Genomic DNA, 21,812 nt, shown 5'->3' with positions numbered 1-21,812 from the left:
TACTATTTAAAGAACAAAAATTATATAATTTTTTGGTGCACCGTGTATTCATTTGACTATCCCTTATTGATTCCCTTAAGTCAGGGCTATTGAAAATCATAAAAACGAAAATGCGTAAAAATTTTAAATATGCGTTAATTTTGCAGTGCAATGTAGTTTAAAGCCGTTGAATAATATTATTTAAAAAAAACTTTAAATCGTACTTACAACAAAAACAGTAATTTATGTAATAAGTACGTTATGTAAGGTTTTATGAAAGAAAGCAATTGGTTCGATTGAATAAAATTTTATTAAATACAATATTTTATGTTCTAATTCATGAAAATTTTCTAATAATTTAATTTTTATATAAAAATTAAAATACCTTCGAAACTCCTTAATCGCCTGTTGAAATGAATTTATACCTATTAGTCAATAATCAGTTATTGTTAAATACATGTGTTATCTGCTTCATTGCCCAAGGACCACAATATATTAAAGTATTACTCCAAAACCGTATTATAAAGAACACTTTATAATTAAGTCGGAAATTATAGTACTGCAACGTAGTGGTAGTACATACACACGTCATAAGACGGAAAATTTTTCGTGAGCTACCTTGTGTAAATAATATGTAGACCACCTTTAATCCTGCTTTCACCCAATAGAAGACAAATGAAATAATAACTTTATTTGCGTAATTTTTGAGCTTTAAGCAAAACTTCTTAAGAACTCTGCAGATTTTTAATTGCTTTTAAGGATAGTTATCCACAGTTGTGGCAAACAAATTCTCAACTTTCATTGGTGGCTACTCCGTGCGCCTTAAGATGTAAATGTAAAGGAAGTTCTAACTTGACCTCAAAAATTCAGTTAGGAAAAAAAAACCAGCAAATACGACTATATCATTATTGTTAGTTATTTTTATAACTCTTTTAACTGAAAAGATTTTTGTGTGCTGAATTAAAACTTAAAACAAAAATCTAAGACGAAATTTTGGTTTCTCTAACGATTAAATTTAAAAAGTGCCGAGTTTATTTGATTTCCATAATCTAACAATAAATTAATAATACATTTAATAGTGTAAAAAATTTAATAAACAAAGTGTCCCAAAAGTAATGGGATAAAGAGCAACGACAGATTCCTGCCATCAAAACGTTAAGATCCAGCGCAATTATTGTATTCTGGAAGTTAATATAAACAAAAATACGTAGTGTTAAAGTTAAAACTTTATTTTTGATTTTATTTCTTATCTTTGCAGTCCAAAAGAGTGCAAAGGTAAGCCATATGCATTCTCTAACATTTTTTTTGTCTAGTTCCTTAACGACTCTTTTCCGGATATATGTTTATAAGGCGAAATGACTTAACTTATCGCCCTTTATAACCTCCTAAAGTTTGGCAACTTGTTTCTGAAACACCCTGTATACGAGTCCAATTCGAACATATCTCATAAACCGATCTCGTGCCTGTGATGATACTTTTTTCCAATGCCGGTAATTTAGTTGCGGAAAAGCCGCTTTTTTAGAACAAAAAGAGCTTATATAAAGAATCGTGCACGTTCAACAAATACTGTAACGGACCAAACGAACCGAAAACGCTTCTTATCTTGTCATTTGTGACAGTTAATATTCTAACCTTAACAATTTGCGAAAATAACAACAACGAATAGTGTCTATTTGCAAAATTTTAAAGTTTTCTTATCAGGTTTTATAATTTTAAATGGCATTATATTAAATAAAATTTACAGGGGTTTCTGCAGCATTTTTGCATAAAATACACCAAAGTTCAAATATGGATTTATCAGATCTTAAACTGGATTTAAGTGCAGTGAAACAAGATATTTTAGAAGGAATTTATCAGTGCTCCGAACGAGGCCTATTTCAATCTCAAAAATGGCTATCAGAACTTAATTTTGCCCTGAATCACGTTCAGCTTCCGCCTAAAAGTTTACCTCAACCCTTTGATAGCAGTGATAATGAATATTCAACATTCCTCCTTGCGAAATCATATTTTAATATTAAGGAATATGATAGATGTGGCCATTTTGTACGAAATTGCACCTCATCTAAATGCCGATTTATATATTTCTATGCTAACTATTTGTCAATTGAAAAACGAAAATTGGACAACATGACCGAGACAAACTGCCGTCCGGATTCTATTCAAAATGAAGAAATGAAAACTTTGTGTGCGGAGTTAAAAAATAATTTTTATGAAAACAAATTGGATGGGTTTTGTTCCTATCTTTATGGAATCGTTTTAAAAAAGCTGGGGCTTAGATCTTTGGCTGTTGATGTATTTTTAAAAGCAATTCAGGATGAACCAATATTGTGGAGTTCATGGTTTGAGTTGGGAAAGTTAATGTGTGATAAATACAATGATATATTCAATCAGTTGCCTGATCATTGGATGAAATATTTCTTCTTTGCCCATACCTATTTGGAGCAACTTAATAATGATGAGGCCTTAGAAATATATCAGAAATTGTCGGATATGGGATTCGAACAGAATACTTATATTATGTCACAAATAGCACTGGGATTTCATAATAATAGAAGTAAGTACTTAAATAATTCTTGAGGGAAGTCACAAGCTCAAAAATTAGTATATCTGAGATAAATATTTTAGTAAACATACTTAGTAATTTAAATATTTACATGAATGTAATTAATTTTTAACAGTTAATTTGTTAATTCCTTTAATAATTCTGACAATAATTCCCATACCTATATCATTCAAAGACTAATAAAATCTAACAATTTTCACTTATCAAAGAAATCCAAAACTACCACTCTCAAACATACATACAAGTTATAAAGATACTTGGTATCCAAAGTCAAACTAGTTAGTACTAAAGTTCTTACCTAAATCAGTAGGATAGTAGAGAAATGTGTTCAATAGTTCAATAATTATATATCCTGAGGTAATTTACTTTTTCTTTTAAGGGGATAAGACCAGTAGTGACAATAATTACTCTAGTTAAACAAATACAGTTATTGTATCCCTCATGTCATATTGCAGGACCTGACATCTCTCATCCTGCAGAACCACACTCTTTACACAAAACTATGCATTTCCTAACTGATCACATAAATAACTATTATTCCTAGGTGTCAAAATTATTCTCAGAAGTATTAAAACTGCAAATTTTAAGATATTTATGTCAAGTTTTAAGATAATTTATTTGATTCCAGTCCCTGATCAATGACAGTGGGACTGGAAAATAGGTAAAGATCCTATTTTTCAATTAGTTTAGAGTAGCTCAAATTTTGATTATTTTAAAAATGATTCTATAAGTTTTTAAAGTGATCTCCCACATCTTCATACATTGTATATGTATGTGGAGCCATATGCATATACTATGAATAAATTTGATAGTAAAAAAAACTCTTTTGATTGTTATTCTTGTTGCTCAATTCACAGTCCCATCAAGCAATTTTGATTTTAGAACTAGTGGAGGCAATCCAAATGTTTAGAAAAATCTTGGAAATTGATCCATTCAGATTAGATAACTTGGATATTTATTCTAATCTGCTCTATGTTCTTGAAAATAAGACTGAATTAGCCAATTTGGCACATACAGTAGTAACAATAGACAAATACAGAGTAGAAACCTGCTGTGTGATAGGTGAGTATATCTAAACCGTTTCTGTATTATTTTATATAAAACTTCAAACTGAAATAGGAAACTACTACAGCTTAAGATCTGATCATTCTAAAGCTGTGTTATATTTCAAACGAGCCCTCAAACTAAATCCTCAGTTTCTTTCTGCATGGACATTGATGGGTCACGAATACATGGAGATGAAGAATATAAATGCAGCCATTCAAAGCTACCGATATGCTACTGGCAAGTCATTCTGTGTTATTTAATAATAAATATTTAAGTTTCAATGTGTTATAGAAATAAATGCGAGAGACTATAGAGCGTGGTACGGATTAGGTCAAACATATGAGATACTCAAAATGCCTTTTTACTCACTATATTACTACAAGCAGGCGCAAATGTTGAGACCGAATGACAGTCGGATGATAATTGCCTTGGGAGAGACATATGAAAGGCTTGATAGGCAGGAAAATGCTTTGAAGTGTTATTATAAGGCTTATAGTGTGGGGGATGTGGAAGGATCAGCTTTAATTAAGTTAGCCAAGTATGCGTTTAATAATTTTTACACTTGCATGATCTAGTTTTCAAATTTGTCCAGCGTTGATTCATGGTAGTCTTATGATGAGAGACAATATTTCTGCTTAAAAACATTATCTTTTTATTACTTTTATATTTCTTATATGACCTTTAACATTATTTTAGACTCTACGATAAACTGAATGACATCGAAAACTCAGCAGCAGTATTCATAGAATACTGTCTCAGAGAGGAAGAAAAAAAAGATAAAATAGCAGAGGAACAGCCCGAATATTACAACGCTCTACAATACCTAGCAAATTATTATTTGAGAAAAGGACACTTGGATGATGCGTATACTTACGCATACAAATGTATTGAGTGTGAAGAGGTAGGAAAATTTTCTTGGTGTAACTTGATATCATATATAAAACAAAAATATAATCTCAAGAGCAAATCTTCCTAAAATATAATGGTTTTGAATTTTTGTTGAGATCTTAGAAAGTGAAAATTTCAGACTAAAGAACAAGGAAAAGCACTACTGAAAGCCATTGCAGCGAAACGGATTGAACAAGATGATTTGGACCTGATCCAAGAAGTGAACATATCAATAATACCTGAAAATACCTCGAAGAATGATGCAAGTGGTATGGATATAACATTTGAATAGGCAAATGTGCTAAATTGTGAATTTCTGATTTTTTTTGTTAAAGTAAAACAAAACAGTGATATATTTTTATTTTGGCTGGTGAAATCTTCTTGAAATATATTGAAAAGTATCCAGCAAATATATAAATTCATTAGTTAGTTCCTCATATCAAGTATTGACCTTAATAGGTTTTCTACGCATTTAAGCTTTTGTTTATGGTCCCAAACGTTTTGTAATGGAACATTGTTTATAAAAAAAAATGCTAATTAATTTGGAAACTTTTAAACAGAAGAACGGAAAATCTAGTGGTTTTGCGCATAGTGACATAAATTTGACGGTCAGGTCATTATACTCCGTAACATTGGTGTATAAATCGTATTCATATTTTTGCAATTGACCGTTGAAAAACGAAGACAACGTAAGAGGCAGAATTTTTTTCTAAATGAAGCAAAAACTTTAAGTTTCAAAAAATAAAGTAAACCAGGTCCTACTACAGAAAAAAAATTATTTTGTAGATTTTCATAAGTGCATTTAAGTACCACATATGCCCCAATCTGGATAAATATCTCAAAATTTGTAGGCGCTATTATTAAAAATTTACATACAGCGTAAACATAGTAATGTTCATATAGCCATGTTTTTAGATAAAATGTGTTGTTAAATTATTGGACATTAATTTTTAAACACCTTGTATGTACAAATGTGCCGTACAAGAAATTTTTTTGTAACCATAATAGAAAGATTTTATACTGAAGAAAGAATGCTTATATCAAATAACTCATTCTTATTACTTGATACTAAGCCGTATGTTTTAACAACATTTTTTTCTAAAGATCAAACATAGACATCCCACAAATAAGGCGGAAAATATCCCTATAAAAACGTACTTCAGTATGGTGGCTATTTTTACTACCTTGAAGTACTGATCGTTGAGCTGATCCACGTATTTTTGTGGTAAATCTACGGTCTAAAAAGTAATTTATGCAGTAGTAAGGATAAATAGAATTATCTTATTACATTTCTTACCTCATCTATCCAAAGAATAGGAATTACTCCATGGTGCATTGTTGGGGGCGTCAAGAAAGACAAAAAAGGTTCACTTCTGAATACCGAATTTACTTGTACTCTCTTTCTTCCTTGCAGGGGAGTTCCCGTATTCTAAACCAAGTAATTGATATAAATTAGTTCAATTATTAAATATTTATTCAAAATTGCTTACAGGTTCTAAAAGCAAATGTATCCCGTGTTTTTGTTTGTCAGGCTTGAGGCCGATGACTCCAGATAAATATTTTTTGTCTGCATTCAGGAAATGGGGTTGGGAAACTAATAGGGGGACACCTGTGAAGAATAGAAACGTAGGTTATTAGGATACTTCAACGCATTAATTTTCCTTTTCATGAAAAACTAACCAACACATGGTCGGAAATCAAGAACGCCATCCAGAAAACAACTAGCTTTGTTCGTATCATCTTTGGTTTCCTTAGCGCAATAACAGTCATGTTCTGCTACAGAGATACTGGGCCTCAAGAAGGTATTTGGCGTTTCGTATCTAAAGGCTTTTATTCCTTTGTATGTTTCATAGGAATTTATAAACGTCAAATTTACTGTTCTGTAATAGAAAAAATAGAAAATATTTTAAACTTTCCTATGTATAGATCTTAATGATATTAATGTATAATAATTTCTGAGAGAAAACTAATTGATCTTTTAGATGCTATCCCAAAATATAGGGTGTTTTATTTAAGATTATGATTTTACACTATATCGTTCGGATATAGTACTAATTTTTCCATACCCAATATGTAAATCCAAAAAAAAATTATAATGCTACAAGATACAGATAACTAATTAGAATGTCTAGTTCAAATTTCAGCTTTCTAGCTGTGATAGTCGAAATGATATGCGCCCTTTAATTTAGGACTGTTTGTTTCCAAATCCGCTAAAAAATATATTTATTTCGAAAAAGGATCATCATAGCTATGCCATATGATACATAAACTGGGGTTTAAATCTTCCGGGCAATTCGAAAATGTAATAAAATACAGAAAGTGCTCTTTAAAATAACAAAGTTGTTGTCAGCTATACATAGATATAGTAATGTGGTAATGATACCAATATTTTAATCGAACAAATCAAACTTCATTACATCGGCATCGAAAATTTCAGATCTTTAGCCATTTTTAATAGGGCATCAACCGTGAATGACGCTGTAAATATGTATATACACATATTAAGCTTTAAAAGGGATATATAGACATTTGTATATCCCGTTTAAAGCTTTAAATAAAGTTTAATCTTCAGGTAACGTTTAAAATTTGTGAAGAGATCGAAAATGTTTCTGAATAGTGTCTTCTTCACGAACATTCACAGAGAATACTCCTTGTTTATTTAAGTCATCCCCGAATAGAGGCCCCCAAACGGTCACAGCTAAATTGTTGGATATGTCACAAAGAAAGGGAGGAACCTCTGGAGAATACAGAATATTCCCATTTAATGCAAAATGTAGGGTGCGTATAAGATTCTCCGATAAGGCTCTTTTTCGTACTTTTACTACAGATAAAGATTGATATTTTTGAAGAAAAATCTATCATTCAGTTGAAGAGAAAAGGAAATGAGATTGTCTTTCTATTTTGAATTTGTTATAGTCTTTCTGTTATTCTTGTCCTGTGTACCTTTAGACAACGTTGTGTAGTAAATTATCGAAGTGCTTTATCTTTGTAATCAGTCTAAGTGCAGTATGTTTTGTCGTTTGTATGCAATGCTTAATTTTTTTTCCATTGCATTTGCCCTCAGTATGTGTCCATAGTCCAACACTGGTGTGCAGTTGAACTTACATATTTTTGTTGCAGTTTTTGTACCGATCCCTTTATTTTTATACGCCAGCGTTCGAAAATGATGATTCAGCTGAAAATTTCTTTAGGCAAAACTATCTTAATTCAGGTTAACGTCAGGACCATAAAATTTTAAAATGGCTGTTAAGTATATAGAAACTAATAGCGAATCCTACTCTTAAACGCGCGCTATGGTGTCCTTATTACTGTTTCCTTTAGAATACCTTCCGTTTTTAGTACAAACAAATAACAATTAGGTAATACAAAGATGAAGTAAAATGGTGTCAAAATTTCCGGCAATGCTTGATTATGTGGTTAAAATAAAAAATATCTACTTAGAAACGTTCATTGTGCCCACCTCTGAGAGTTGTGGACGATAAAGAAAATCTTCAATTTTCTTTTGAGTTTTTTCCATAAAACGACTTATTTAACGTTTCTGTGTTATAATGTTTAAAATAAATTGATTTTTTGTTAACCACCTACTTCTCTCTTTTTGTCTAGAAGTCCAAACGTAAGTTTACTTGAATTTCTATGTACAGAAGATTATAAGATACACATTTCGTAACATTATTAGCGCACTCACCCATTGCTAACTTGTTACGCACACTTCGATTCGTGCTCTAATGTTCTTTCTGAAGAAACTTGTATCTCAATGTACTATTACCATACACAAATTAAAGCGGGTGTCAATATTATAGTTTTTGCGTTGTCAAGCCTTTGCCACTAATATACAAATATAATTTCTATAATGAAACGTTTATATAGCACAAATACTATACAGTAAATCAGGTAATAAGCACAATTTTTCAGCACAGAATATATGGAATGTGTTAAAAAAAATAAAACTTTTTTAATTAAAGAGGGCAGTTTACTTTTAAGGGCCAGACATACATAGATAAAGCTGAGTGACAACTAATCAAAATAACTTTGAACTAAAAAAAAACAGTTGTTTGAAATTAGATGGTCATCTCTGTAATCACTAACAAATACAGTCACAGAACTCAACTTACTTTACTTAAACAAGGTATTTTGAGCAAACTTAACAGTTCAATATAGCTGTTTATTTATAAAACCAAATAAGTGACATAAAGTGTATTATACTCATAAACCACATAAAGAACAAAAAATGTATGAATACCTTTAGGAAATAAAAACTAAGAAATTAATATAAACATAATAATTCAAGATTACCATAGCTTTTCAAGCTCAGGTAACAGTGCCAAAGGTTTAACAGTTGGTTTGAAACGTTCAACAACCACACCTTCCTTACTTATCAAAAATTTGGTAAAATTCCAATCAATTTTTGACCCCTTGGGACCAGACTTTTGACTGGTTAAATAATTCCACAGTGGATGTGCAGTTTTACCATTGACATCAATCTTTTCAAACATATCAAAATTAACATTCTTTTTCTTTGCAAATTTATAGATCTGATCATTGTCCCCAGGTTCTTGTTCGCCAAACTGATTACATGGGAATGCAAGGATCTTAAGTCCTTTAGCTTCAGAATACTTGTTGTAAAGCTCTACTAGTTGTTTATAGTTTGAAGCTGTATGGCCACATTTTGAAGCTACATTAATTATAATACAGACATGGCCTTTATATTGAGTTAAAGATACTTCTTCACCTTGGATTGTGGTAACTTTAAAGTCATATATAGAAGATGCTGATGAATCATTTTCAACACTTGTATCATGCATACTGTCTTCTTCTTCAGCTGGAACCATGTTTGTATTATCAGTTTGTTGAGCCTCATTTTGTGCTTCTTTACCTTCAGCTTTATTTGAGTTTTCATTATTCAGTTGTTCTGTAGATTTTGCAACTAGTTTCTTTTTTTGGGCTCTAGTATCAGTTTTTTTATTTACAGGTTCGTTTACATTGGACTCAGTCTTAACTTTTTGTTTGGGTGCTGATTTCTTATTTTCAGCTCCTTGAGTAAATTCACTGTCATCTTCAAATTCTGCAATAAAATTATCATTATTGCTTTCGCCATCATCTCCACCATGTTTTGCAGTTGGTTTCTTTCTTTTAGCCTCGGTCTGTGCCTTTTTATTAGCAGGTTCATTTATTTTGGAGTCAGACTGGATTTTCATACGGTTCGGTGCTAATTTTTTAGTTTTAATATCTTCAATAATTTCTTCATCATCTTGTATTTCTTGGTCAACATCAATGCTTTCAACTTCATCTTCACCAGGATCTGTAAGTTTTGCAGCTGCTTTTTTGTTCCCTGTTGTGGGTAGTTTATTGTTCTTGGAATCCGCTTTACGTTTGGGGGCCTTTTTAGTTGTAGCTTCAGTTTTAACTGTTTCAGCTGAAGCGGGTAAAACTTCTTTCCGTGGACGTAAAGTTCTGGTTGATTGTTCTAAACTCCTAGCAGATTCTCGTTCCAGAATTGCTTTTTTCACCGGTTTTTCCTCTGTTTGTGTAGGTTTCTTTTTAGGAGGCATTATGTTCTATAAAACTTTCAAACTTTGAAAGCAAGCCAATGTAGGAAGATCGAATTAATCAATCCGTTTAATTCGTTATAAATAATAATTTTGTCGTTTGAAGAACTGTACTAACATTGAAACCGCCAACGGCAAACAGGAAATGAGAGAACGACGTTTTTAAGGTTGGATTCTAGAACGTACCAATCCACTATATGCCGGTATCACGTAGATAACAGTTACGTTACGGCTGTTATTTTTACACTTAAAAATCTGGTACGAACTGCTTAAAATCGCATTTATTACACGATATTGCATATTAAAAAGCACATGACTGATTATTGAATCTATGGGTAATGTATGCGTCTTTTAGAACAAATTATATTTACAGGGTGGCGCCTTTTCAATGGATTTGATTTACATGCAGATAAGCAAAACAGTCATAAACAGATAAAATATGACAGAACACTCCTGGGTTGGACTTGAAGTAAAATTTTATGTTATTACTGTTTTACAACTAGCTTATTTCGCTCTCGATATACAGAGCGATTTAAAATTTCTAATTTTTTGGAACTGTGTTACCGTTTTAGTTTTTAGAAAGGTGAAAATTGTGCTCAAAAGTTTTTATGGTGTAGGATTCAACGGTGGCATTCATTTCGTTCTATTGACATGAATTAGAAATAATAAATAAAATAAATAATGGGAAAAAGATGCTTTTTTTGAAAGTTATTGACAAAATGATTTAAAATATCTAATAATATATAAAGTATTTTCGAGGGCGAGCAGCGCAGTTACTGCAAACTTTCCGTTCAATGTTTAAGCGTTATTTCCCGTCACGGATACTAGCTAGACACATTCCTACTTTTGACAGCTGATTCTGATGAATGCAAATGTCATAATTTAAACAAGGTTGAAAACAAATCTGCGTCTCTTAGAAACTAGTTATCAATTATTTATTAATTTTATCATTCCGAATGTTTATACCTGTTGCTCGACTGGTAACGAATACATTTAAATCATTTCGAGCTATGACATCCTCTGCAGCTACATCGCTCGCAATGTCAAATCCCCAAAACTACAAGGAAGCAAAATCAATCTATGAATTTACTGCAAGGGACATAAAAGGAGAAGAAGTGTCCCTGGAGAAATACAAAGGACACGTTTGCATCATCGTAAATGTAGCCTCACGGTGTGGCTATACGAAGAGTAACTATGCAGAACTTGTGGAGATGTACGATCAATATCACGAAACCAAGGGATTGTGCATATTAGGTAAGATGTTGTTAGAAATTATTCCTGCATTGTTACTCTACAATTAAAATGAAATTTACACTAACAGTCCACGTCAGTTGTGTCAACCTTTGAACTAAGATAAGAATTTAGAAAGTGATTATAAGGTTTTATTTCTGGAAATTAATTGGGTTATTTACACTAGTAACCATTAATAACTCCAGTTCACTCTGCTTTATATCTTTTCCATTTTAAGAGAATGAAGCAGCAGATAATTTACTTGTGAGCAAGTTGAGAGTGGTGGTATTGAGGATATTATGTAGTTTTCTATTTCTCATTAATTGCAGCATTCCCCTGTAATCAATTTGGGGACCAAGAATCTGGCACCAATGAGGAAATATGCGAGTTTGTTTCTAAGAAAAATGTTAAATTTGATATGTTTGATAAAATAAATGTAAACGGTAATGATGCCCATCCTTTGTACAAGTATTTAAAACACAAACAAGGTGGCACCTTGGGAAACTTCATTAAATGGAACTTTACAAAGTTCATAATTGATAAAACTGGCCAACCAGTGGAACGTCATGGTCCTAATACCAATCCAAAAGATTTAATCAAATCTTTGGAGAAATATTGGTAACAAGAAGGTAAGTAGTGGGAGTACCAGAAAGTTCCTGGTCACGACGATTGCGTAACAAATATTGTTTGCTGATCGCATGTTATAGTTTGGACTGGCATTGTTCTTGTGGAAATAATTATTTAAGCTAGGACATACATATTGTTCCCTAGTCCTCTTGAACAGAAACTTTTTGACCCACTCTTTACATATTGCATCATGTTTGTCTGCATGATGGTTTTTGATTTACTTGCGAATTTGCGAAAGGTTAAAGTTGACATCTAAAATATTTTTTAGATTATTTATCTTATAAAACAAATTGGACTTCGCATTGGACTTTGGCTCATGGTTTTTAAGTTTAAAAGCCCTTCTAACTATTGAAGCACCAATTTTGTTATCTTATATAATAATGATGGATCACTATCATACCTTATTTGTACAAGGATGAATTACACTTTTATTTGCGTTCAAGGTGTGTTTATATAGCTGGTTTAATTATATATTTGTTGGATTTTAATTAATGTGAGTTTTTGTTGTGGTTACACTTTCCTTACCCTTTACTATCCTTGATTTTGCTTCCAAGAATTAAGAAGATAAACTAAAAATGTTCTTTTAATTGTTACGTATATCTATCTCTCTATCTATCTCTAGCTATCTGTAGTCTTCAGTTACTTCTCTTAGTGAAATTATTTAGTGAGTACCGGACATGGCATTCCAATGAAAAAGGGGGAACAGAGCCAAATCTTAGGATTCCTTTCTATTACTTAGAAAAATAATAAAAATTTTAATTCACAAATGAAATAATGAAGCAAAAACTTTTTTTTTAGTGCGTCGTCATGTTTTTGGTTACGTTTTTAGAAAATACGGTTTTTTTAGACTCATTGGGAAGTACGTAAAACTATAGTGTAGTTCATTGCTCGTATAAAGTGCGCTAATAAAAATCGCACTGTAACATTGCGAGATGATTAGTATTTCAAAATACAATTACATCGTTCGTACTTCAAGAAATGTGACTATCAAAATATATAATATTATGTCCTCATATATACAGGGTGATTCTTAAGGAGGGTCACCTTTCATCATTAAATAAAGTCTAATAATAATAATCATTTTTACCTTGGCGCTTTTTCGAAATGTCGTTGAGAGCGCAAAGAAAAAATTAGTAAATGGTGTGCTGCTTGATTTTCGAAAAATAAAAATGATGTTATAATGAAGTATATGACTTATGATAAATGATATATCATATGATAATAAATTATTTTTGGATTATTTATTTACCTTGAACTAGAAAGGTCTTGAGAATTTGTCGCATGACGCATCATTTTCATGTAAAAAATAAAATAAAAATTGTCTCAACGCAGGCCGGTAACTTAATCTAAACGAATGGTTTTTAAATTCAAAATTAAAAATGGCTGGCAGATTGATTTGGGGATACCATTAGGGTAGTTCGTCAGAGTAATTCCCTTTTTATCGAGAAATAAGTTTAAAAAATACATTTTTTTAATTAAAGAAAATTATAAGAGAAAAGATTTTTCAGTTCTTACTGGAAGTGTTCTAAATATGAGATTATTTTTTACTTGTTTTCTTGTTATTGTTGTTTTTATTTGTCTTTGATATGAGATACAAATTTACTTTTTAAGACAATCGAAATTGACTATAATTTGCACGTTACTGATTCTAATAGTAGCCACCAATATTGTTGGCCTCAGAGTTATTGTAAAAGGTCGATTACAACAAAAGCAATATGCTAAATAATTAAAGTGTACAGGGAAAAAAGAAACGGGGAAGGTAAATATTTTGCCAAAAAGTGTTACATACGACAACATGTAATTAAACGCCTTCAGAGTTAAGGCATATTTCTAAACATGTAAGAATCCGGGGTTGTCAATATGCTACTCATGTGAACGTGAAATAATGTATGAAATAGTCCACAATATCGACATTTGTATATTACTTATTTTTGGATAACAGATAACTAGAAGTGCGACTTGACAGCACTGTCTCTTCCCCCTTTTTTTCCTGAACAGTGGGTCCCATATGGACCTTTACTTTCGCCCTTCCTATGTAATGCACGCTGCTATGATATGTGCAACCATGACTTAAAGGATAAAAACATATAGACAAAGAGCATATACAGATGTCATCAGTTCAAGTGGAAACATAGGGATTTTGCAAGTGGGAGAAGGACCGTTCAAGCTATAATATGTCTCAGACCAAGACCAACGAAATGGGCGGGTCAGCCGGCCGGTGTGTCCATTTTATTATTTACATTAGCATCGATTTCTCTGCCTTCGTGGCAATTTGTTGGTCCTTGTTGAAGGCGCCTTAAATCTTAAGCGGCCCTCGTCCCACATACACAATTTCTATATTTTCGCTTGAACTAGTGATACCTATATATTGCATTATGCTGACGATATTACGCATTTATTGCATATGACAAAACGACTAAAAAAAACTCTAGAGAGGCTTTAGACACTAACGGACACACAATGGACGCCAACACTAAATGCCAATAAAAACCATCTTCTACTCCCAAATCACCAAATTAAAGTGGAAACAACTAGGCACACAACCGGACCATTCTGAATTCTTTTTGCCTTGTAAGACAATTTCGCTTCAACTATTCTATTGGAGGATTTTCAGATGTACTTTTTCGTTATCTCTTCTTTGCATTTTATGAATCGTTATTTATTGATGTTTTTGTCACTAGGGGAGAAGCCCGATTGCTCGAGAGTCCTTTTCTCTGGACCCCCAATTTGTCACTATTGGGAATCGGATATGAAAAAGACATCGATCAATCGACTCGTGAGAAGAAATGCCATGTAGAAAAAAGTGAACAGCCATGATGGTATGTTTGGGAACTATGTTCATCAGGCCTTTTTTAGCACCAAAATATGAATAATATTAACCCAAGAGGGAGCTAATAGAGTGTCTATACTCCCGCTCAGACTTGCCTGCAAATGTCAGTATTATAAATAGTTACGTTGCCTTCTCCTGTGATCATGGGCTGGTAAATGGTGGAATCAGTCCCTCTGAGACTATGACACGTATTATTATTCGTGGACTCTTTAGTTCCATATGTAGATAAGTGGGTCGCACCATTCCACCTCATGATGGTTCCCAATGCTTCCATGTCTTTGATTCCGCGGTTTACCGTATAGATACCATCTGGTGATTTTTTTATGTAATTTGTTGTTTTCTATAAGAAAAATAGGTAAATAACATTGATTGGCGACATTGTTTGGATGTGAATATTGCTGTAGGAAACTGAAGATGAGTGTATTTACTTTGACAAGATACGCAATGAGAATGAAACTATGTACCGCGGAGGATTCATTCGGCCCTATTTTATTCCATACTTACATAATTAAATATTGCAAGCCGCAAATAATCGTTATTTGGATCGTCATTAATATGTTCTATTACTCGAACGTTTTTAACTCGTTCTATCATTCTCTGCCTGACTATCTCGCAAGCATATCCCATGTTCGATGTATTCTTGAATGCGAATGGAATTCCGTCAAACAAAAGTTCTTGTACCGTCTTGGTAATGAACAGCTCGTTCATTTTAGATGGACCTAATATTTTGTCTAAACAACCAGCCAAAGGCAATCGTTCAATACTGCTGACAATCTGCAGAGCTGACTGTGAACGAAAGCAACCAATAAATCACTTATTTATCCAGAAATGTTCAGGAACAGGTTGACTAGCTGCAATGACTTACCATAAGAAGGGGATTGACTATGGTGACTTTGTCGGTTTCCTTTCCAGGTCCAGAATGGTCAAACTCAACAGAGTTTACTCTTGTGTAAGTGACACTGTCTTCATCGAAATCATTAAAGACTAAATTTTGTTTCTTCAAAGTGAGCCTAAGGGTAAACATTTTTTTTTTTTACTCCTATTTAAAGGTGTTAAAATCTTACTTGTATGTATAGGGGTGGGATTCAGTCAAGTTCGGCAATGCTCCCTTGGATATAACATCATTCTTGTTATTCACTTGGAAGAGTCGTATAGTGAAGTTGATTGGGAATGGTAGTTCAACGAATCGATCCCATTGTTCTGTGCCGTTGACGAGTTGTGTGTTCTAAAAGAAAAAAAGTTTTAGTTAGATAACGTATTTATTTACAGTTGAAAACTAATCGTGGCATTGAAAGAAAGAAGTAACGATACAGGGAGCATTTTCGATTCTTCTTGGAATTTTGAATACGCGAAACGAACTCTAGAATTCAACGTTTCCAGAGCCTTCGAATTAGGACTCAACATCCATTTCATGTAAGTGCGCACGTTTTCATTAAAAATGATGAAAAAACCGATATTAGATAGAAATACAGGGTGTTTTTACCGTTGACATCGGAATAGAAAGTCTGATGAAAGATCGACTTGTTTTGAGGCCTTTGAAGCGCATACAAACAACATTTTCCATTGACATATGAATCACCCTGCATATCATTGGTACCAGCTTCAACCACGAAGTAATTACAGAACAACCTCGAATATGCTTAGTTGTTTATAAAGTTCTCGTAAACTTCCACCGGGTAGTCCTCTTAAATACCCATATGCAACATGTAAAATACCTGCAGTTAGACGGGAATCTCCGTCATTTCAAATCCAGAGGGTTGATACCTCGAATTAGAGAGAGGGGTTTGCAACAACCTCCAGTATGGTGTTGCCGAGTTGTGCAAATTCTCCTATAATTATGGGAATACCTTTATTTTTACATTTCACTCGCTTCTCTTTAGATTTCAGGAAATCCTAAACTAATCAACTGGCCTTCGCAACAATATCGCAAAATGTTTAATAGATCTCTGCTTTTGCTTCGTTACTGTGGAAATATGTTTATGTTATTTAATAGTTTAATCGAATCACCAAAAACAAATTAACTATCAACTAAAATCGGCCGTAACCTTGTACAGCATTGCGATCAGGTTCGTCTTGTCATATACTTGATTCACCCTGTAAAATTATTCACCCTCCTACCTTTCCGTGTTACAAATTGCACACCCTTTGCATTTTAATACCTCTACCAGACCTGATGACTGAAGGAGCCTTTTGGAATGTTACGTACCTTCCATGGGAACCGTTGAACCATTTACTACAAGCTTGACCGATTTTAGTCAGTCGTTCTAGGCGAGCAGTAATGCAAAGGTGATCACCCTCATTTTCTCGAAAAATGCTACAGATAATTCATGTTTTCAGTTATAACTTTTGCTATTCAACTGCCTTAAATCAACCGCATTATCTTTATCTACATGCCGGATTCCTCAGATCAGAGATCTGCTACTTCCGTAATATAAGGCCCATTTGTTTTCAATATCAAATTCATTATAAAGTTTGAAGTATTTGATAAAGCTTGAGTGGCTACACTTTACAGGACACCTTCCGAGACTATACAGGATGTTTCCAAAAATGCGAGCAGTATTCCGGGAGTGAAAAGTTCTTGTCAATAAATTGTACTTATAAATCGGACCTAAAAACTTACTTTTATGGTAATAAAGCTCTTTAAAATTTGATAGTGGAAATGGCATTTTCTGAATAACTTTTCTTCAGTCAATGGAATTTCATGAACTAATTTCAAAGTAGTAAATACGTTTTTGACAGTTTTAACACAAAGATATTGTTTGTTCTCGTATATAAGTGATAGAGGAAAATACTCACAAAATTCCATAACTTTTATAAAGTGCGCTCTTTGACCAAATGGCCAAAAGTGTTTTTCTGGAAAATGGTTCGGTTTACGTACATCAACGAAAGATATCTTTCTTTTTCCCATTTAGGTCGGAAATCTAATGAGCTATATAACGATAAAAAACCAAAGACCTTAAAAATCTAGTGGCAAAGAAATTGAGGAAAGCTTTCCCTCCACCTTCCTGAAGATTCAGATAGAAGTATAAGGCCCTATCTTATTGAGCCTGGTATGATACATGAGTTACTCAAAATTAGCTGAATTCCATAAACTGGAAGAAAAGTTATTTAGTAAATGGCATCTTTGCTATTAAACTTTGAAGAGTTCTGCGTCCGTAAAGCTAAGTTTTTGCAAAACAATTCATAACCACAGGTATAATATTTTGACTAGAACTTTTCACTCACGAGATATTACCCGAACTTTCGGAAACACCCTTGTAACAGAGAGGTAAATTTCAGTGTTGCTTTTAAGTCGGAAAGATCCCGCATGAGAACAAGGGCATTAGTTAAGTTTGAGAATACACTGGAATGCAATTCTGCTACCGTGAGTCGATCCAACCGCACAATAAATATTTGAAAACGATTAAAATTCGAAAACCCGAAAAATCTGCGAATTTTCAAGAAGTCCAACAGATTTCTATGTACCTTGTGCACTTGCGACTTAATAATCCGGGGAATTCCCCAAAAGGCCAAAAAGAACGATCCACCCATCAACAGCCCTGTAAGGACAGTCCACAGGTACAACATTTTCATTGAACACAAATTCATGTTGCACTTTTAATATCTTTTCAAATACAATATCGAATTCACCCCGATGGTTGCGCTGAGACTAAAATAGATTATGGTCGTGCTGGTTTGAGTTTAGTCCTGCATATTTTTTTAAATCTCGCACTGTTCACATCTCACACATTGATCTGTAAAATATGGAAAACAGGTGTAATATTAATTATCTATATTGTTTATTCACTTGCTACTTGAAGGGGCCACAATTATTTTTAAGATAAGGATTAGGTTATCTAGGAGTTGATAGCCTCTTTCAGATCAATGGATTATAGGTGGAACGTCTTTGTTTCACAAGTCGATGTAGCAATCGCTTATTTGGAGCAGATATTCTGTATCTTTTTGACAGGAAATGCTACCGTTTTGTATTACATTCTGTAGCAACATAGTTGTGAACGTAACTTGAGGGGAAAAACGCATGTTTAAGCAGCTCTGGCCGTGGTTGGCATGATATACTGGGACTTGGAGATGTGGAATTTGTCGATAATCTTGTGCGATACTCACTAAAACACCCTTTATACTCTTTTCGACCTGAGGCCCCCAGAACAGCAAGGAAGCATTACTTTATACATAGGGGTGGTCCATTTGCTGTCTTCGACGTTTCTTCGTAATACGTTCATGTTCTCGGCATGTTTTCGTGCTCTCTTTTTTCTACTTCTCGCCTCAATTTACTGCGTTCACACGGTTTTCCTCAACATTCTCACTACAACTATCCCCAGCTATCATTCTTATTCCTCAGCAGCAGACAGGCGATATTCCCCGTCACGACTCCCTCCCCGACCGTTCCTTCAACCTCCTCCCGAAGAGAGGTGAATTTCCTACGTCGAAATACCGGATCACCTCTGTGACCACAAAACCAACATCTCTCATCCTCGCTTCGGCCTGTCTTCCATGAATGGGAGTCAAACACTTCGTGTCTGGAGATCGCCTGCACCAGGCGATATTCTACTTCGCCCGCATTCCATCAATTCACCCGTCGATTGGAGCTATGATTGTCGCAGTCTAGTCTGCCGCCGGTGCTCCTAAGTCTTGAGTATCCACTCTGTGAAGAGCTTCCTCTCTTATCTGTCATCCACATAGACTTTACACCTCTCACCCGCGACCAGGTTAAGTGGAATGACACTCACTACCACTTTCAATCTCTCTGTGGAAACAATCCATACATCAGCCTCCTGAAAGTGTAGTTGATCTGGCTTTGAGAGGTCTCACATGGTCATGTTAGTACTCCGCACAGAAGCGTCGACGTGACCACACTAACAATGACTACTCTTTTTCCTGCAGTAGGGCCTCTGGTACTCCTCATGATACACCTCAATGTGTTGACCATTCCATGTGCTTTTCCTACTGTTTTCCTAGTAAACGTATCTATTCTTAGATCCTTATCCAGATGCATTCTCATATTCCTTGCACTCCCCCTCCCCCCCATTTTGAGGAGGATTTCCCTTTAGGGGGGGGGGGGAGGTCAAATTACCATTATGTTTCGTTTTCTTACACGCAGATTCATTTCAGTCTTGGCTCCTGTGACTTTTAAACACATCTCTCTTAGTTTCTGTACGATCGTGCCGGTAACGTGCTCTGTCATTTCCTCTAAAAGTGTGATCTCGTTGGCCCCAATCAACAGGGTGAGATCATCCGCAATGGCTTTCTCTCAGTTTGCGCCCCAGCATGTCCTTGTAAATTTAGGCTCTCGAAATTGCTGAAGATGGACAAGCAAAGGATAAAATAAAATTATTGGAATTTAAAACGTTTATTATATGTTATCACTGGGTCTGTCGATACAATGAGATATGATGACGGATATCATCAATAACACATTATCAATTCAAAACACTCGTAATTGCTTAGGTTATCAAAGGTAGACGATTCCATTAGGAACAGGTGCATAAATAAATGCGTGTGATATAAATTTTTTTATACTCGTTATTACGGCACGAACACGCCTGCGGCCGTAATGGACACGTTCACGTAATGTGTTTCTTGGGCAAACGGGAATTATTCATTAAAGAGCAGGACAGCATGTCTCTTTGTGTCCTGGAAACGCAGTGAAGATCTCGTATCGGTGTCTTTATCGTAAATATTTCATCTTTAAGTAGAAATTGATTAAATCTTCATTTTTACTGCGAAGCGCCCAATCTCTGGTCGAGAACGTTATTCGAGTAATTCGACTGTGGCACCAACTAAATATTATATTGCTGATTATTAATCATTAATTAATATTAAGTATAGTTGTATGTGTATTAATGAACCAATCCGTAAAAATGTTATTCTTGCGTCGCCCTTAAAACTGAATATTTTCATCATTGTTTTGTAGATTTTGTTGTTTCTGACTTAGATATTTTAATTGTTAGTTAAATGCCTGATATTGTACCCAACCTAAATAATAGTTTTTTCTAGTACTAGATGTAAAAGACTGCATTACTGTGTGGGTTGAACGACGTTTTATTACCTCCTAACGTTTTTTTCCCAAAGCAGTTGAATAATGGGTTGATAATGACACATATTTGGCTCATTATCTATTTAGGAAGCTAATCGGTTACAAAGTTATCGTCATATCGATTCATCATTTATTATGGTTGCCTTGGAAATAATTCCAAATAATTTGATCGCCCTTGATATTATGATACAAGACACATTGCCCTTTTGTGTTTTGGTTTCAATTTATGCTCATTTTAGGCAAGTTCATTACAATTTTATAAAATCCTGTTAAATTCGGTAATGGAAAATACACCGCGGTTGTAAAGTAGTTGTGATCTCTCAGATCCACAGACTACTTTTACCAGAGGCAGCAAAAGACACCTTTTAAAAACTTAATTTGAAATTAATTTATAACTTTAATAATCGTTTCTCTCTTTCATTTATCTTCCTCATTAATGGTTTGACTTTCAGCATAATAATGGTCAGATTTATTTAACGGTATCATTTTCCTCTAGCTCATCCGGGATATATATAGTACATGGTATACGTATTTCTATCATTTTCGTACCCTATCGATTTTACATTGCCCAATTTTAACTTATTTTTCACTTAATATCACAACTATTTAAATTAGGGTATCTTCATTTCGGTTGTAATAGAAAATAGGGTAATCCCCGGCATAATTTTTATATTCCGTTATTGCTTGCAATATTGCATTTTATTACAGACCATTGAAGTGATGAGTCCTTAAAATGCTTGCACAACACAGTTTTGGAGGTCTGATATTTACTTTACAGTAATTTTAATTTAAATATACAGTGTTGCAAAGTTGCAATGGAAATCGCCATCTCAGGTACGTATATGAAAAGTAAAATTATTTACAATATTGGTAATTATTCTTATTTTTTATATATTTCTAAATATATTTATGTATTAAATACGTGTGTCTCTAATTCTATTTATTGTTTGAGAATTAAGGAGGTATCGGGAAACAAATAAATAAATAATTTAAATAAAAAGTGAAAAATCATCTCAGATTGATGAAGGCTCGGAATTTTATAACGGAAACTAAATTTTAATATACCGA

At 33.7% G+C, this 21,812-nt stretch overlaps 4 protein-coding genes across 5 annotated transcripts; 2 read left to right on the top strand and 2 right to left on the bottom strand.

Annotated features, from left to right (window-relative positions):
• Positions 1 to 358: 358 nt before the first annotated feature.
• Positions 359 to 4,888, top strand: Cdc23 (cell division cycle protein 23). Its single transcript, XM_066296305.1, has 6 exons — positions 359 to 2,533; positions 3,425 to 3,604; positions 3,662 to 3,826; positions 3,881 to 4,127; positions 4,286 to 4,490; positions 4,617 to 4,888. The coding sequence occupies exons 1-6, from the start codon at positions 1,768 to 1,770 to the stop codon at positions 4,767 to 4,769; spliced, it is 1,716 nt and encodes a 571-aa protein (XP_066152402.1). The 5' UTR covers positions 359 to 1,767; the 3' UTR covers positions 4,770 to 4,888.
• Positions 4,889 to 5,420: 532 nt separating this feature from the next.
• Positions 5,421 to 18,468, bottom strand: LOC136346834 (sensory neuron membrane protein 2-like). The gene is made up of 9 exons (XM_066296306.1): positions 18,176 to 18,468; positions 15,775 to 15,935; positions 15,576 to 15,720; positions 15,215 to 15,496; positions 14,806 to 15,050; positions 6,158 to 6,357; positions 5,968 to 6,086; positions 5,775 to 5,906; positions 5,421 to 5,715 (listed from the first exon to the last, which is right to left on the bottom strand). Exons 1-9 carry the CDS (start codon positions 18,296 to 18,298, stop codon positions 5,560 to 5,562), a joined length of 1,563 nt encoding a protein of 520 aa, XP_066152403.1. The 5' UTR covers positions 18,299 to 18,468; the 3' UTR covers positions 5,421 to 5,559.
• Positions 8,426 to 10,184, bottom strand: LOC136346838 (uncharacterized). The gene has a single exon (XM_066296317.1). It carries the CDS (start codon positions 10,024 to 10,026, stop codon positions 8,767 to 8,769), a length of 1,260 nt encoding a protein of 419 aa, XP_066152414.1. The 5' UTR covers positions 10,027 to 10,184; the 3' UTR covers positions 8,426 to 8,766.
• On the top strand, positions 10,902 to 12,368 carry LOC136346844 (glutathione peroxidase-like). 2 transcript variants are annotated; one of them, XM_066296327.1, is made up of 3 exons: positions 10,902 to 11,277; positions 11,583 to 11,882; positions 12,149 to 12,368. In XM_066296327.1, exons 1-2 carry the CDS (start codon positions 10,980 to 10,982, stop codon positions 11,873 to 11,875), a joined length of 591 nt encoding a protein of 196 aa, XP_066152424.1. In that variant the 5' UTR covers positions 10,902 to 10,979; the 3' UTR covers positions 11,876 to 11,882; positions 12,149 to 12,368. The 2 variants fall into 2 exon arrangements, with proteins under 2 accessions (XP_066152424.1, XP_066152423.1); XM_066296326.1 differs by having other exon boundaries at positions 11,583 to 12,368.
• Positions 18,469 to 21,812: the final 3,344 nt, after the last annotated feature.

This window comes from Euwallacea fornicatus, chromosome 24 (genome assembly GCF_040115645.1).
Source record: "Euwallacea fornicatus isolate EFF26 chromosome 24, ASM4011564v1, whole genome shotgun sequence".
Taxonomy (NCBI): domain Eukaryota; kingdom Metazoa; phylum Arthropoda; class Insecta; order Coleoptera; family Curculionidae; genus Euwallacea; species Euwallacea fornicatus.
This window is presented reverse-complemented; position numbering and strand designations above follow the sequence as displayed.

Excerpts from the sequence above, each read along its gene's own strand:
- Cdc23 (XM_066296305.1), top strand. The coding sequence starts at position 1,768 with ATGGATTTATCAGATCTTAAACTGGATTTAAGTGCAGTGAAACAAGAT. Across the intron at positions 3,605-3,661 it reads AGAAACCTGCTGTGTGATAG|GAAACTACTACAGCTTAAGA; the intron begins GTGAGTATATCT and ends AAACTGAAATAG. Across the intron at positions 4,491-4,616 it reads AATGTATTGAGTGTGAAGAG|ACTAAAGAACAAGGAAAAGC; the intron begins GTAGGAAAATTT and ends TGAAAATTTCAG.
- LOC136346838 (XM_066296317.1), bottom strand. The coding sequence starts at position 10,026 with ATGCCTCCTAAAAAGAAACCTACACAAACAGAGGAAAAACCGGTGAAA.
- LOC136346844 (XM_066296327.1), top strand. The coding sequence starts at position 10,980 with ATGTTTATACCTGTTGCTCGACTGGTAACGAATACATTTAAATCATTT. Across the intron at positions 11,278-11,582 it reads CAAGGGATTGTGCATATTAG|CATTCCCCTGTAATCAATTT; the intron begins GTAAGATGTTGT and ends CATTAATTGCAG.
- LOC136346834 (XM_066296306.1), bottom strand. The coding sequence starts at position 18,298 with ATGAATTTGTGTTCAATGAAAATGTTGTACCTGTGGACTGTCCTTACA. Across the intron at positions 15,936-18,175 it reads TTAAGTCGCAAGTGCACAAG|AACACACAACTCGTCAACGG; the intron begins GTACATAGAAAT and ends TTTTTCTTTTAG. Across the intron at positions 15,497-15,575 it reads TAGTCAATCCCCTTCTTATG|TCAGCTCTGCAGATTGTCAG; the intron begins GTAAGTCATTGC and ends TTTCGTTCACAG.